Source organism: Syngnathus leptorhynchus, chromosome 11 (assembly GCF_054491065.1).
Source record: "Syngnathus leptorhynchus isolate UIUO chromosome 11, UIUO_Slep, whole genome shotgun sequence".
Lineage (NCBI taxonomy): Eukaryota > Metazoa > Chordata > Actinopteri > Syngnathiformes > Syngnathidae > Syngnathus > Syngnathus leptorhynchus.
Window position 1 is genome coordinate 10,124,171 of NC_141205.1, and position 17,452 is coordinate 10,141,622.

A 17,452-nucleotide genomic window follows, 5' to 3' on the forward strand; every position below is an offset into this window, starting at 1 on the left:
ATAATTGATAGAGATCATTCTACCATTCCCTAGAAAAAGGAACGGAAAATAAAAGTGAGGCCTACCCTTTGCTTGTGTAACAGTCTGAATAGTTTAGTGTTTGTGTGGGAGTCTGATAGTTGTAGCTTCATGACCCTTTTTGAGTGCTAAATCCAAATCCAGACTTTATCTCCTGGATTATGCTGGGTTTAAACCCCAACAATGACCTCATCGCACCGCCTGGAGACAGTGGGGGAAACCCTAACTAGCGCGGGCACACACACCGAGACACACGCACACACTACATACAGGTGACGCATGAGAAATAAGTACTGACCTAATCCTCTTTCATTTCTATTGTGCTAAGAAAACATAATAGTAAAATATTTTATTCTGAGTTTTGCAGTTTACAAACCTATATATGGTTTCTTTATTTAGAATAGAAATTAGTGCTACCCTACTATCCTACATATATACAATACTGTGCAATGCTATGTTACTCTTATGCTATGCTATAATATTGTGCACTGTACTCTGTCAAATCAAGTAGAAAAAAAAAAACAATCTCGAGAAAAATGTAAAAACCTCGAAAAGGAGCCACACTACAGTATGCTATGTTGTGCTATACTATGCTAGGCTAGATTGTTATTGTCTGGTGTACTATAATGCAATTCTAATGCATAATCTATGTTGTGCTATGCTGTTATAAAAATAACTATTATAAATTATAATGTGCACTGCAGGGTGTCCATAAAGTCTTGTTACATTTTTTTAGGAATTCATTACAAAGGTGGTAAATAAGATAATATTCACCACTGTTTTATATGTTAATGTTGTGTGTGGTTACTATACAAGTCAACTCATAAAAAGATAACACTCATCTGCAATGCACACAATAATCCCAGGTTTATGAATTAATATCCGAATTGCATGTGTCGTGGGCTAAATTGTGACCAGGCAGTGTCACCCTGCCTGACAATGACGACAATCATTCCAGTATATCCAAACAAGGGGATGACAAGGAAGGAACCCTGATTCGAATGTTGTTTTGATATTTTACACCAGGAGGAAGTATCACGTCTATTGATATTTTGTTCCAATTCAATTCTTCTAAGAGACAAGCGTACATAACCTTGAAAATTTGATTTCCTATTATGTAGGTTTTATCGTGAATTGAACGTTTTCATTTATTTTACGAAATAATTTTTTCTTTGTCTTTATAACACATTATTGATGTGTACAAATGGTGCTCTACAAACTAACGTGCGTTGCCTTAATTATAATTAGCTACAAAATGAACCAAAAGAATAGTTCCCTTTCATTTTCTCAGTCATGAATATGTCAACATCCTTCACCAAAATAGGATATCTGTTGATCAGTTGATCTCAGTTGAAGTAGTGTCAAAAAAAGCAAAATAGGCACTTTAATTATTCCTGTTGCACTTTCAAGGACCCACTTCACTACTGTGTCTTAAGGCAATGGAGTTGTGCACTCTTTTGTATTATTTTTTTCCCCAAACTTTCCTCATGATTTATTTATTGGTGCTTGGAGATCAGTGCGGCTTTTCTGGTTATCCCACATGGACCAAACACAACATGCCCTACATTGTTCATTTCGGAGGAATACTCCAAATTTGCATCACAGGAACCATATTGGAAGCAGCCTGCTTGCATCCCCCTCCAAGTGGCTCAGAGAACATTGCTGCATTGCTTGGCACGCTGCCTTCCATTCTGTAGGAGCAGATTAACATAAAGCCTCCAGTGAAGGGTATGCTGTGATGTCTAAACGTGAAAAGTGCACAACATCCTTCTGCATACAAGTGTACAGTGCCAGGTTTTGTGCCAAAGGAACTCAGTTGTCTTTCATGGCGGAGGTGGTGGGTGGGGGTTATGAGGGTCCAGTGTGGTGACTGGAGATGTCGTGAAAGCTATTTATGGATCCTCACTGAGGGCTCTCGTATTCGTCAGCAATTGTCACTTTCCCTCACCACTGAATAGACGACCAATCATCCACTCTGCTCTGTTCCTATAGGAACGTGACAACGATAATCAGCGCACAGCTTCGGAAAATCGACAGTAAAAGATTCGTTCTGATGAGAGATGTAGGGTAGTGTGAAAAGTTTTTTTTTTTGCATTCATTCTACGGAGCCCCTGAAACTTGAGATCTATTACGTTTTTTTTCTTCAGGGACAAATAATATTTAACTAATTTTTTCTTCAGGTCCAATGTCTGAAAATTGTGATTGATTAGGCCAAAATTTGTCTTCAGAATAGTCACCCACCCAAACCGAAAGATGTGGTCCCTTGAAGTAAGAAGGTAAATGCATGTGTTGACGTCAGAGGAAGCTGACCTTAGGGCGACACCAGTCAGTAAAGCAATGTCTCATCCATATTGTCTACGAGAGGATTCATTAAGAGTGGCGCCATCCAATACGGTTTGGCGTGAAGAGGATATACAGTATGTTGAGGGGAAATGTGTGTGTGTGTGTGTGTGTGGGGGGGGGTTCTCCATTGATACAAAATGATCTCATCTCCTGTCTGCCACCCAGGAAGAAGAGTTTTCATTCATAAACTTGATGCGCTCATGTGGCTACATGCTGTACAAGCACTCCCGACAGGAGGTTAAGGATGCAGTCATAAAATAAATAAAGTGAGATCATTGCCGAAGTCTATAATGCGGCGGGAAAACTTTTGTTCTCTGTGGTTACGTTTAATTTTTAAAATAGACCGATGGGCCTATTTGCCAACTTCTGATGCAAATGCTCAGTCGGCCAGATTAAAGAACAGAGCAGGTAGTATGTGGCTCGGGAGCCACAGTTTGCCCACCCTTGGTCCAAAAGCTTCCCTTCAATGAGGCTGCCTTTGACCTTGACACAAAAAAAAAGCAGCATCACGCAACCAACTGTGATTTTTTTCCAATACAAGTGCATCTCTTGGTATATGATTCACTCTGGTGTGATTTCAAAATATGCAAATGCAACATTTAGATCAAGTGCCGCTTTGATCTGACGGTGGGGGGAGATTCGAGCAGCTTCCCTTTGGAAGCCTCCGAGAAGCGCGAAGGCGGCGGGGAGAGGGTTAATCACCATAGAGGGGGAGCTGGGAGAGAAGCCTTCCTGACAGTCACGTGGTCGGTGCCAGGAAAAGGAGGGAGAGGGGCGGGGCGGGGTTTGGGAGCATGTTGCCGTAGAAACAGAATCCTCAGTCGGCCGGTGTGAAGTCAGCGACGCAATGTGAGGTGGTGGTGGTGACTGCAGTTGGAGAGAGGTGGGCGATGATGTGTATGTATGTGTGTGTGTGGCACATAGCGCTGGACGCATTTGAAATTCTAATGGGGCCACATGCGCACATGCACACAAATAATTGGTAGCATCATCCACGGCACGGGTGAGAAAATCTTTTGTAGGTTCACTGTTATGAGCCGTTGTATAACATCCTGCAGCACAGTGGACTAGTGGTTTGCAACATCTGCTTCACAGTTGAATCTCGGCTCAGGTCTTCCTTGGTGGACTTTGTGTCTCTCACATTCCAAAAACATGCATGTTGGATTCATTAAAGTCTCGAAATAAAATAAAATGGTAATCTGGCATAAAACACACCAAACTCTAATAAGCAAAAATTCACAAGGTCAGATTGCTACCAAATTTCAAGAACACACTGGGTAGAAGCGTTGCAATAAATCAAAATCTGAGTGCTCGTCTTTACGAATGGCCGCTATAGTTTGACGACTTGTCATAAAACAGTAAACTCTACTAAATCTTTTCCATTACATATAGGATCCCTATAATGAAGCTCTTAATGAATTCATCATATTAAATGGTAAATGCATTAGTGAGGGCACGTTTTCGGGAGAGGCAATCTCTTAAAAGGGACGTAAACTACGGTAGAGTAATTGGTGACAGTATAATTGCACAGGCCTGTCTATTCCAATTAAAGATGTAATATGCATAAATCACGCTCAAGATTAACAGCGGATTAACTACACTTCCCAAATACCCCGGAGTGGGGCAGCTCACCAGCTGCACTAAGGGGGCGGGGGAAGCCTTAATAATTATGCGGACCATTATAATAATTATAAGAATCTTGTTTTGGGTGGAAAAGGCATGCTTGTAATTAAACAGACACATGAGTACAAACACACAAACAAGCACACACATCTGAAGTTAGCAAACATGCCGGGTGGAGAAATAAACATTGGCGCAGCAAGTAGACCTAAATGAATGTGACTGCACTGCATATTGTCTCTATACTGCTTATCAGACCGAAACCTTAGATTAAATCCCAATGGCAGCAATGTTATTACTTTGGCCAAAATAAATATTCAATCTTATGAATTATGCATGCTATTTATATATGTGATTCCCTGAGATGCAACAGCTTTATATGTTATTCTTAACTTGTTTCTATTTTATACCTACAGTTAAGTGCAATCCCCATCCACAACATGGCTATAGTTGAGCAAAAAAATTGGTGGCATTGTGTGTATTTATTATCATATCGAGAGACATATTTCCTATGCCGAGTTCTTATTTTTCTGACCACTTGGACGTTGTCATACTGAAAAGTGTGATATATGATCATACAAAGTAAAAAGAATACAATAGATGGATGGAAGGACAGGCACTTGGATAGGTAGGTAGATGAGTGTGTAATGTGACTTAATAGCATATAGGAAACGCGACAAAAATGCCTAATTGACGTTTTGATTGAGCGTCCGAGGGCTGCGCTCTTCCTTTTAAGGCAAGCGGAGACCAAGTCATTTCCTGTCATCACTGCGTGTAAAACTGGAAGTGGCGAGCAGGAAGAGGAGGAGGAGGAGGAGGAGGAGGGGGTGTAATTCTCAGACAGCATGTGACGATTCCGCACCTCAAGGTTTTGGGGTTGTGAGAAAGGATGGGGGTGGGGACCAATAGAGAGTGTGCATAGCAGGAGGCGGGTCGTTAAACATTATTTCCCGGGCTTGTTTATTTATGTTTATCTTTGCGCATGACTCATACCATTTTTTTTCTGCATCCACTGAAAAAAAAGCTCAGTTTAATTATCTCTCAATCAAAGCCAATCAAAAAGAGCCGTCAATTCAGGTTCAAGCAAAGGTCAGTAAACATAACCAGCTAAAACAAGATAATCCTTTCAATTAGCCTAATATTTTCAGCATAAATCAGAGGCAGCCGCATTGTCTCCCCGAAATTTGTATTCTTGTCGCTAATCGCGATATGCTAATGAGACACTTGACAGCGTGAGGCATTACCGACATGAAGGGTCATTTATTCGGCTGAAGAGGATTTAGTTGTGACAAATAAAAAAAACGTGTCAGAACAAAGCGACATGTTGTTTTGTTGCATTCAAAGCGATTAGGCATTGTAATCCCATCAAGAGGAGGAGGAGGAATGTTTATTTGGAGACTATGCGGGGTGCTGTCCATGGTGCTGATTCAAGGCCAACGTCTGATGGCAAATAGTGCTGATTAAACAAAGCTTAAATGTAGAATTTCCTTCTGAAAAATATACTTTTAGTCATATTTGTTAAAACTGTTAGTATATCAGGTTCAAGACTGTTGGCTTTGGATAAGGTGCCCGGGAGCACAAGTCAACAGGATGAAACGTTCAAGGGCCACTGGGACTTAACACCACCAAAACTTTATATTTTTTTTACTTGCAGTCTAAATTATTTTAGTAAGTTTGGTAGGGTGCTATTCATTCATTCATTCATTCATTCATTCATTCATTCATTCATTCATTCATTCATTCATTCATTCATTCATTCATTCATTCATTCATTCATTCATCTTCAGAACCACTTATGGCGAGAAAAAAAACATAAGTCCAATGGGTTTGACTCAATTGAACAACCGCGCCCCCTGTTGGTTGTATGATTTTCTGTGAAATGCCCTCTATTTCCAAGTGGAACCATTTAACGTGCATCTGTTTCTACCGGTCTAAAAACAATGTAAGACATTTAGTCCCTCCCTTGAATGTGTCCCCCGCCGGCTTGTTGCATTGATGAGGCTCGCGCGTGTGCTCGTGACAAATCTAGTTCAAACAAAATATTTTGCGGATACAATCAACACAACTAACATTGCCGCTTTGCAAAAATTGCGTCTTAAGCAGTTCCGTGCTCAGCGATTTGTCGTCAACGTCGCGGTGAGACGACACATGTCGAGTGAAGCCAAGAGGTTGTGCGTTGATAGAATGGCCGCCAAAAAGATCGGAACCCACAACGGAACCTTTCACTGTGACGAGGTTTTAGCCTGCTTCTTCCTCCGGCAGTTACCCGAATACAAGGTGGGCAAACTGTTCAATGTGTGTGTGCACTACAACATGCCACATTGGGGCGCTGTTGTAAAGACACACGGAAGCATCATCACGGTGCATATTGCATAGGAAACGCTTGTGTTTACATTTGATCTATCAAGCTATCTATCTTACTAATACACTAACTACTCCCACAAAAGAATACATATATATGTACTTTTTAACTAGCTTTCCACCACCAACCTAAAATGGTTCTTGACCGACCAGTTGAGAATCAGTGTTAAAAGGTCAAACTTGGCTTCCTCCTTTGAGTCCAATTAGGCCGTTTCGTTCAACAGTGAGCGCTAAACGGGATTCATTGAATTTCCCATTCACTTACAACCTGTCCGTGTAGGGCGCCAAAACAAGACGTGTGGATGAATCAAATTGTCATTTTTCCGAAGACTTCCTGTCCCACTTGACCGCCGCTCGTTGGATAATTGCACGTCCGTTCCATTCCATGCACAGGATGCTGAGATCGTGCGGACCAGGGACCCCACGCTACTTGCCGGCTGTGACATCGTTGTGGATGTGGGAGGAGAATTTGATTCTCAGAGGCACCGCTACGATCATCATCAGAGGTAGGCTGAATGTTATTAGTCCAGTGGGAGAAGACATGCCGGTAAACTTGATATATAACCTCTTAATGGTTTGTTTCCACACATTGGGGATTGAATGAGGCTGTTGTGAAACATTTCAGACTCTGGGCTCAACCAGTCTAGCAGTCTAGGAAACTCAGTGTAAAGTGGCTCATGATGTAAATCAGCCCGGCTAACGTAATACTTCAAAACGGCTTGCTCGCTGACATTTTCAGAAATAGGCAGATGACTAAAGATTTGCTGTTTAATTTCACACTCAATGGGTGAACAGGCAGGCACTCCAGAGCTCCATCTATTTGTATAGCCATCAAAGAGTCAATCTTTCAAAATATGTCCCATTTCCTGGCTGTGCATGTTCAAGGAACGAATAGAAAAATTGCTGCATTCACATCACGTAGACCCCCGTCAGGCCTCGGCGTATTGAACGCCCTCATTGTGCCACACATCATCTCGGGGAAAATATTTCACACAATGATAAGTGCAAGTCGTTTAATTGCAGATGACATTCACTCGCTCATAGAGAGACTGGTCAGTTCGGTGACTGGATGTTGACAGCCATGGATTATCCCCCCCCTTCCCCTCCCCATCCACCATATGATAAAGACATAGCAGGTCCCTTTTCCCAGCAGGCGTCTGTTGATAATTAGTGCTCTTCTATTGATCGTCCTCCCTGCTGGGCGTTCACGAGGCACACCGGCTGTCACCACACTGCCAGGGGCCCGCTGGAGAACGTGGGAGCCTCGCACAGATGCGCAAAGCAAAAGATGCAAGTAATGGAAGTGGGCTGTGCTGTGCTGCGCATGAAGTCAGTCATAAAAGGAATTGTCACTAACAGTTGGACATGATAGCAACACTATTAATAGCCCCCTTTGAAAGGAAAAAAAAAATCCCCATGAACATTAGAAAGTAAAAAAAATACTAAATATGAAATGACAAATTGCAGAGAAATACACATATATTGAGGAAGCCATACTAAATAATATACAGTAGAAAATATGACATTCATACATATATTGAGGAAAAACATACTAAATATACAGTAGAAAATATTACATTCAACAAAAAAAATACAGAAAGTTTAGGTATATATTGTATTAGGATAACACATGAGTAGAACAAAAACATATCTCGATAAAAACACAATTAGGAAATTATACAGAAATTCCTTCCTATATAGTTGATAAGATTTAAAAGAAAAAACAAAAGTGAAAGAAGTGCGAGTAGAGCGTAACAGCCAAAATCAACACCGCTATCAGCCTTTCTACTAATGTTTATGGGAACTGGCACTAATCAATTAAACAAATTAATGAGGAGAACATGATTTATCTATCGTTAAAAAAAAACAGCATTTGTACTGAATGTGACAGACAAGTCTCGGAGCATTAAATCAAGTACCAGAATAAAAGAGGAACAAAGGACGTAGTCACTACAATCTTTATTAGCAGGGTGGCACCTTGGCCACGCCAACATCCATCCTTCTTATTCGCTCACTTCACTCCTCACTTGTTAATGTGCTCGGGCGGGGATGCTCCAGCTTGGCCAATTAGGTTCTTTAATGGGGCTGATGATTACCCCCCGCCTCACTCACATGTCACTCATTCACTTGACAGTCTCCTGTCTGCCGCAGCTCGCGTGTTGCCTTCCAATTAGGCCTCAATCAAATGACCAGCAGTGCCTGGATGCCGCCGTGTACGAACCCAACCCCATTCCCTCCATCTGTGCACGTGGCCTTTTATTTATGTGCGCTCATGCTCACAGACACTCCGTGCAATCTGCAAGCTCTCCATCTCCTCTCCACGCAAACTGGAAACGAAGCCTGATGGACTATTTATGGTGTCCCGAATCCTCGCTATTGACATCTGGTGCACATCTAGTCGAATTTAAAACAACTTTGAGTTTGTATGGCAATCACAAATACTAATGTCATTATGACAAAAAGAAAAAGAAAAGTTCCCCTTCAATGGCACAGCTCACCTTTATGTCACCGGCTTTTCCGTTCAGAACTTTTACAGAGACCTTCAACAGCCTGCGTCCCAACAAGCACTGGGTGACCAAGCTCAGCTCAGCCGGCTTGGTCTATCTCCACTTTGGCCGTCAGCTGTTGGCCCATCTGACACAGCTGAAGGAGGACGACAAGCAGCTGGAGATCCTCTACGACAAAGTGAGAATGATAGGATGACCATATTTGATGCTTTCCAGGGATTAGGGAGCATTGTGTTCTGTCTGCTGCTATTTGCTATTGGACCAAATGTCCACTGCAGGGAGCTCGGAGGACAAAATGTCATCGGGCTGATACTGGGAGGGTTAGTGACACAATGCTGTGTATGTAAGTTGTTTTGTGGTCTTATCTGAGTGCCCCCCCCCCCCTCCTTTCACATTCTGCACAAGTAGAAACTGCTTGCCTCTAGTTCTGCCCCCAGTTGTCATAGTAACTGTACTTGCCGTTGGCCCCAGAGAAGAGCGGGTCGAATGAGGAGTGGCTCATTTGCGTTTAAGGGGCTAAAACAAAAAAGGCAAATGTGTTTTCATTGCGCTAAGAAATGAAAAAATAATCTCCAGTGTTCTGCCTCCATCAAATAGTTGGAAGCAGAGAAAGACCAGAACTAAAAGAAATGTGACTATTCCACTGTGCCGGGCTCCCAGCCGAGTATACTGCCGTTCTATTTATTGGAATTTGCAGCAATCAACAGGAGGCCTGCATGGCACACGCGTCTTTGCATGGTACATTAGGCTCGGCAAATCTTTGCTGGCCATAAATGTAACCACTATTAACTTGAAGCATTTGCAGCTCGTCAAACATACTGTTTTAGGTATGCTTAACAGCCATTTTGGAATTTCAGCAGCTCCCGCCATTCTAATGTGAACTGATCAATGTGTTACCTCGGATGTCCCGAGCGGGAAAGACATTTAGTCCAAAATACATCTTTGTCTTTGGTGTTCTTCTATTGCTTCCAGTTGAACCTTTTCCAGTTGACTGTAAAATAGTAGCGGTCGTCTGTGGTTTAAGGATCTTGCAGTGCACTTTAGCCCTCACTTACTAGCAATATATTTGGACCTAATGGGCCCCAATGTCCAGCCTTTGGGGGGGAAAAAAAAAGGAGGCTTCACGTCCATTCATTAATATAAAACTGCCCATTTCCATGTCATTACGCATTCATTAAGCTCTCCTTTGGCTGTTCACTTTCTGGCAGCTGTATGAGAACTTTGTGGAGGAGGTGGACGCCATAGACAACGGCATTTCGCAGTGTGACGGCGAGCCGCGCTTCGCCATCTCCACCACGCTGAGCGCACGTGTCGGTCATCTGAATCCACGCTGGAACAGCAAGAGTCAGGACACCGAGGTGCGTGCTTTGTAATGGAATTCAGCACGTCTCATGACAGAAACCGCGACGTGAAGCTCAGCATGAAAGCCAGTCACACCTCAAACACTGCCATTGTTGCTGAAGCTCACCGTACTCTATTCTGACGCTGAAAAAAGCAAAACTACTTGACTTGGTAGTTTGTAAAAACAGCACATGGATAAAATAAAATGCACAAAGCTTTATTTCCTTCTCTATGATGACATCACAGTCAATTTTTCCGTTATATAACACTCCTAGGCCGTGAATATAAAACCAAATGACGGCTGCAGCTATGAAATATTTTTTGAATACTAGAGTATTCTACCGATTCGCCGATTTTTAAAGCCCAACTTTGTTTCTCGTTAGTGCAGTAGGAGAATTCCATGGGAAGGACATGACACGTTATTCCCCTTCAAGCTAGCGGTGCAAACCCCTCATCTGTGTTTTTCCATCATCCAGGCTGTGTCAGTGTACCAGCTTCGCCCATTTATTTTATGTCATTTTCCTCCAGTGAATCCATGCAATCGCTTCCAATTGCCTCACTTTTTTTACTCATCTCACGCAGCGATGGAGTGAACACAGAGGCACTCGCGTTTAATTAAAAAGCTTGCTTGCCAAAACTCCTTCACAGAACAGAAATGTTTTGGGGTGCAAAGTAATTCCTCATCTCTCGCTTCCATGTCTGTTAAGTTGGAAATCGTCACAGTCTAAACTGGATTTTCATTTATTTATTTTTGTGGAAGCTATTTTGGCCTCCATGTTGACTAAAAATAGTTGACTTCGCCCAAGGATATTTATTTTTGGAATTGTCAACTACTCCAGTACATCTTTCCATCTGCAGGAGGGGTTCAAAAAGGCCTTAGCTTTAGTCGGGGATGAGTTTCTGGACCGTTTGGATTTCTACATCACCTCCTGGTTACCAGCCCGCCAGGTTGTGGAAAAGGCCGTTAAGGAGCGCTACGAGGTAAATTCTAAACGTTGATACTGTCACAGCTGCAGCGTACATAGAGTGTCGTGCCGTTTGAAAAAGTTCAGCCCGACTCTGATTAGCCCTTGTTGTTTCCAGGTAGATCCCAGCGGGCAGGTGATGGAGTTCTCCCAGGGCGGCTGTCCCTGGAAGGAGCATCTGTTCGCTCTGGAGAAGGAGCTCCAGGTAGAAACGGCCATCAAGTACGTGCTGTACTCTGACCAGAATGGACATTGGAGGGTCCAATGTGTCCCCGCGGGCCTCCACACCTTCCAGAGCAGGTAAAACCAATTTGTTGAAATAATGGATAGTGAGTAGTGACAGGCTTGGGCTTCACAGCCTCCCCGATGTGTTTAGTTGACTCACTTGCTCAATGGAGCGTTTGACAACAATTCACGGAAGTCGAGAAATCCTTGTTTGGCGAACGAGAAGGATCCTTTCGTCGCAGCAGAGGTCATTGTTCCGTTGAAGGTTAAAAGGATGTAAACACTTCTCACGTCTCAACAGAGCCACCTGAGCCCCGGACATCGTGTGTAGCTCGACATAGTTTACTTGACGGATGCTTTCATTTGTGGCCAATTATCCGCATGAACTGCCGTTCTTCTTTTGTAAAGGTGGCTTTTAATGAATGTGAGCTCCTCGAGTGTACGCTCACTCTTTAATTAGCCCGTCGTCACCATAGGCGACCTGCCTCCACCCAGGGGAATGCAGTGGAACAAGGTCAGCCCAAATTTGCATAAGTGGTTCTGCGAGAGTCCACGCCATCAATCACAATGTTGAAAATACATGCAGTTGTCCTCAGTCAGGGTCTTGTGCTTTCAAAGATGGACAAGGTAAAAAGAAAAAAAAAAAAAAAGTTACTGCTTGAGATAGAAAGGAAGTGTGTCAGGCTTTCCAAATATTTGTCTTTAAATACACCGTAGGGATTTCGGAAGCAAGTTTTTCTCCAATATTGTGATTGTAGAAGTAGGTGAAGTTTTTTATTTTTGCAGAATACACACATTATTAGGGATGGGTAACAATGCGACTTATCGATCCAATCCTTTAACGCTATTCTTACTGTTTTGTTCAGAAAAACACCAAAACAAGTATTAACGTTAACGCTCCTCTATTTTTGTTGTGGTTGTTATTTTACTTGACTAAAACAACATCATTTAAAAAAAGGAAAAATAATTCAACATAATTTACCGATCTAAAGCAAGAAATGCAGTTGGGGTACAAAATGCCGTGAGGTGAAATGCACATTTTCTAAACATTCCGCCTTGCTTGTGTTTTCCCGCTGACATTCATGTGATTGACGTATGAACACGCATTGTCAACATCAACCTTTGAGGAATGTAACTACACGTTAGACCTTGTCAACCTCTCACAAACGAGCGATTTGTGCTTGGGTTTCTAAATAGTTTCATTTTGCATCCTGTTAGTTTTCCAAATGCAACAATATTCACCATAGTGCCAGAAAAAGCACAAGAATGTGCTGCTCATTAGCGTCTGAAGCCACCACCTTGTCAGTACAACTCCATCTCGATTCTTTTTTTTCGGTCTCGCTGATTAATGGCATTGATGATGGGAGGAAGGCCGAACGTGTGAATGTGTTAGATGATTAGCACCTATCAAGAATGGCTCCCGTTTTCCCCAGAGGGACAGGAAATGTTTCCCCGTCGAGCCCGTCCTCAAAGCTGCTCGATTAACGTCATCATCGGCCCCACCGGAGCGCCGCAGTTGCTGTTATTGACTCGCTGCGCCAATTCCCAGCGTGCGACACACACACACGTAATTTGTGTGAGCCACAAAAAAAAAACAACCCCGCTTTTGTTTCCCATTTTTACAGCCTGACAGGCGAGCTGTGGTCACTGTGCTGTCGTTTGTGGCGGCGCGTGACGTCGGCGGTCGATCGCAGCTTTCCAGCACGCGCGTTTGGCATGTATTTACTTCAACATAAGTGGCTGTCAGATGGGCGCACAGCAGAGCGCCCCGAAGCCGGCTGTCTTCCTTCGCCTTTTTTTTTTTTCTTTCTTTTCTTCCTCGCTGGCCTGAATGTGTCTCTTGAAAAGTGGCGGTAATAGCTTTTGTCTGCAGCCAGCTGTTCTCCAGAGACAACCTTGAAGCTGGTGTAAGGGCCGGATTTGGATTTTACCGAGGTGCGCCGATGAATGGCAGTGTGGGGAATTATTCTGCACAAACAAATGCACATAGGGCCTTAAGGACCAAGCGAGAGGAACAATTAATGAGCGTTGTCTATTCTTAACTACTTGGCTTCATAATTAGAATCAAGTCATTAAAAATAAGGGTAAATAAGGGACCCAAATATTTTTTTAGGATTAAAGTTGAATTCCATTCTAACAGTTAATATTAGCTTTAAGTAATCAAATTTCATGTGATAGACACCAAACAGAAAAAATAATTGTATTCCTATTTTGTACGGCTTACGCAAGGAGTCAGGCATGCATGCGCCAGCGTGGAAGTGATCGAATGATTCCAATACATTTGACGCATAGCTCGATTTGGTGTCTCGTCACTCCACTTATTCATCACACGACGATGAAAGAGCATTCTCGTGCACATAACGTGATGTTCAGCAACAGCGTTTATTAAATCGTCTCCCAACTTAGGCTTCGTCCCCCCCCCCCGTCTCGAGCTCAAATCCTCCACCGTGCAATTTATTTTGTTGTTGTGATCATGACCTCTATTTTCCACGTACACCTCGTCTCGTAGTATACACCCAGCGCTTTCATTGTCTGGGTAGATCATTTAAATTCAAGCCGTGACATGATTTATACCGCAAACAAGCACATTCCCATTATAAGATATGACTGCAGTTTGTCTTTATTGTAACCAAAGGGCATGCATAATTGAGACATTAAGTTGTTGATCATATTTGGGCTACTTTATTAATATGAGCAAATTTTGCCTTCAACTAATGTCATCTCTGTTGATGGATGAACGTAATTTTGAGAACGCTTGTCAATATAGTTTGGTTGAGGATTCAATGTCCGCCTGCACTAGGACCCAACGGCAGCCATCATATGCAGCAGGATTTTTTTTGCCTCCAGGCAAGTTTACACTTGCTCTGTGTTTCATCTTGGTAAGGGCAGACTTTTTTTTTTTTTTTTCCCCCCCCCCCTGTGCGCTTCCTATATTGCGTCTCATTATATGGTGTACTGTTGCTGTGTCTGTCCATGCACTTGCTCATCTCCTGCTGCTTCACTTACTATTTGCTATCCAGTCCATTCTCCTTCTCTCTTTGTGAAGCTCAACACTGATGATTCTTCAAGTGTGATGGTGGGCATGGTATAATTGTCACCTGTGAATCACCTGACTGTCTGCCTCTTATTACTGATACAGGAATAGAAAGAGGTGTGGATCATGTGACCATGGCTGTTACTAATTTTATACCTCAGTCCACAACCTACATCCACTCGCTTCTCCTATCAGCAACCCCCCCCCCCCCCCCCCCCCCCAACACGTCTCTTGCTCTCTCCATCAGCTTCTTCCACAGTCGATCCATTCCGTCGTCTTCCCATCTCGTCGCCTCACCTTTCACACGTAACCCAATCCGCGCTGGTTTCCACTCCACTGCGAAATCTCATTAGGAGGCGGCGTCTGTTCGAGTCAACTCCAAAGCTCTCCAAAGCTTTAATATATTGCAAACAGGAGTGCCGATCATTGGGAACGAACAATGGCTTAGGTAGAGGGGAAAAAAAAAAAAAGAAAATCCAGATGGCTTTCCTTTTGAGCGACCCGCGTTCTCCCAGTAGACATGTGTCGAGTCTGTTATCGGGGTGTTGTTATCACCTGTGTCCCTGCCACTGCACCTGTGGTGGAGGGCGGGCGGGCGGGCGGGGGAGAGATTTATTTTTATCAGAAATGTGTGTCAGGACAGGGAGCAGAACGGTGGAAGCAGTCCTTCCTGGGAAAGGTAATATAAAGGATAGGTGAAACAGAAAACACGCAGGTCCCCTGTTTATTACCCACGGAATCCGATCGACATTCCAAAATAGGAACTATAATTGGTTTCCTGTTTTGATGTTGTCAATGTTATTAGCACTTGGGTCCAAGATGTTTTTATTGTGGATTGTTGGAATTTTTCTTAGCATCAAAATTTGATTTGAGGGGAATTTTGATGAACCATGAGTTAATGTGAAATGATAATAAAAAATAAAAAAAATCAGTTGCAGGAAAGCCATTCTTGAGTATCATTTTTTTTTTTTTTTTAGTATTGAAGCACTAGCCCTGTCGTATCTGTCATGTTGGACCTCTGCGCCGTGCGGCTAATTTCCTAATTGTGTACTTTATATTTTGAGCGGTCATCTAGAGAATCCCTGCTTCCTGACCAGTCATAATAGCCACTGCCAACCCTCCCACTCTTTCCCTCATTACCAAGCCTGTTGACCTTTTCGGCGCACGCAGCTATACAATAGCACTATCGACCCGCTTGATTCATTTAACAGGGATTCTGGTTGTGTTTCGCTCACCTCCCCGGGTTCTCTTTATGGGGATGAGCATGTGTTGACCTAAATTTGTGGCACCGGGGCTGCAACGTGATTGTGTGGAACGTACGTTTTTGCCACGGATACTAAATTCGTACCAGGTGGACGGACGATGATGCTAAATGATGGGATTTTGGTGGGATAGCCCAACTGTGATGTCACTGTACAGCAGAAATCTGAACGACTTTCTTAAAGGCACATTTTGAGCCAGATGCTGAGGGGTTCCACGTTATGTGGCATAAGACTCCACTTTTAATCAACAAACAATTAGGCACATATACATCAATTGTTATTGTCCAACCCTGATAGAAATTTTCCAAATTCCTCCCATGCACTTTCCGAAGAGAACACTGTCAGTGAGCGCCTCTAAAGAGTCAATCTTTCCCTTGATTGACTTCGGACTCCAGTGTCCTTGTATGACTGTGATTTTCCACATAATAATTATGTCATAATTGGAGGAGAAGAATAAGGGCTGATTGCTCCTGGTGGCCTATTTGTAGCGTCTGATTGAAGCCGTGCTACGGTTCACGGCCTTTTGCCACAGATGAGGAGACGCATAGACATAACATTTTTTTTCATACAGCGACAACAAGAGGTGACGCAGCAGTAGCCGCACACGAACTGATCAACACCTTTTGTCTCCAGACTACCTCTGCTCGAGGAGTGGCGCGGTATCCGTGACGATGAGCTGTCCAAGCTCAGCGGCATCGAGGGATGCATCTTCGTCCACGCCTCCGGTTTTACTGGCGGGAACAAAAGGCGGGAAGGGGCCCTGGAGATGGCCCGCAGGACCCTGCAGGCCGCTGTCAAGTCGCCTGCCAACGGTGACTGCTGACCAGTCAAAAGTTTTTGTGGTCAGGATGTTACTTTCACAAATGTTCATCTTGCCTAGCGAGGGGTTTGATACTGACCACAATATTAGGTACACCTGCACCATCAAATAGTACAGGAGGTTTTAAACGGGATAATACGTAGTTTTGGTTTATACCATCCAAAGTTTTTTTTAGTATGATGCCTTAGTTGTTTAGGCAAGTTGCTTTAAGGTTGAAAATGTTTGCAAATGTTCCTTTTTTGAATACAGCTCTTAGTGATTCCTATTTAATGGTGTAGCTGAACCTAATGAACTCTGATATCATTCATTTCCAATAAAATTCATTCGTTAATTCTTTGGTGTCTGTTATTTTTTCGTCCAGTGGGGAAGCTGTAGCCTTACCACATCAAATCATTATATCGCTGTCGGCCATCTGCCAAGGTGAGCCATCAAAGCTGCCTGCGAATAGCCACAAATTCCCCTTTCAATGAAGTCCAATTGATGCAGACAGCCACATAGAGAAGACGGCTGCTCCTTTCAACGGTTGAACACTACAAAGAGGCGCGCAGGCTATTTCTGCCAGGCTTTTGCCATCAAAGCGTGTGTAACGCAGGTCTTCATTAATTCAGAGAAATTAAATTTTCAAAGGCTGTGAAAAAGTGATCGTAATGACAGTGCAGTGAGCTACGTGCTCCATTTTGTATTTTTTTTCACCAATTCCATGCCTTGTAATTCAACCTGTCACTCTCATCAGTTTGCATTAGCCCGGGGTGTCCAAACTATACTATACATTCACAGCCTCAAATCTTTTATATATTTTAATAAATTAAAGGTGAAGAAATTGAGGCATTCATGGGAAAAAAATGAATCACCTGTGTTTAGCCAGCTTTTGTTCTATTGATAAAAAAATCAAAAATCAATTTGTCCTTATTCGTTGCTCTCATTGTTATTCACCAGTGGAGACTGGTTTTCTTTTT

The 17,452-nt window shown here is 43.0% G+C and overlaps 1 protein-coding gene across 1 annotated transcript; it reads left to right on the forward strand.

Annotated features, from left to right (window-relative positions):
* Window positions 1-5,904: 5,904 nt before the first annotated feature.
* Window positions 5,905-16,827, forward strand: myg1 (myg1 exonuclease). Its single transcript, XM_085924896.1, has 7 exons — window positions 5,905-6,258; window positions 6,736-6,848; window positions 8,868-9,027; window positions 10,058-10,207; window positions 11,049-11,171; window positions 11,274-11,455; window positions 16,310-16,827. Exons 1-7 carry the CDS (start codon window positions 5,977-5,979, stop codon window positions 16,497-16,499), a joined length of 1,200 nt encoding a protein of 399 aa, XP_085781022.1. The 5' UTR covers window positions 5,905-5,976; the 3' UTR covers window positions 16,500-16,827.
* Window positions 16,828-17,452: the final 625 nt, after the last annotated feature.

What these genes read in the sequence shown, in the direction of transcription:
- myg1 (XM_085924896.1), top strand. Translation starts at nt 5,977, where the DNA reads ATGAGGCTCGCGCGTGTGCTCGTGACAAATCTAGTTCAAACAAAATAT. An exon ending in GGCAGTTACCCGAATACAAG is followed by an intron (nt 6,259 to 6,735) that starts GTGGGCAAACTG and finishes TTCCATGCACAG; the next exon opens with GATGCTGAGATCGTGCGGAC. An exon ending in CTCCACACCTTCCAGAGCAG is followed by an intron (nt 11,456 to 16,309) that starts GTAAAACCAATT and finishes TTTTGTCTCCAG; the next exon opens with ACTACCTCTGCTCGAGGAGT.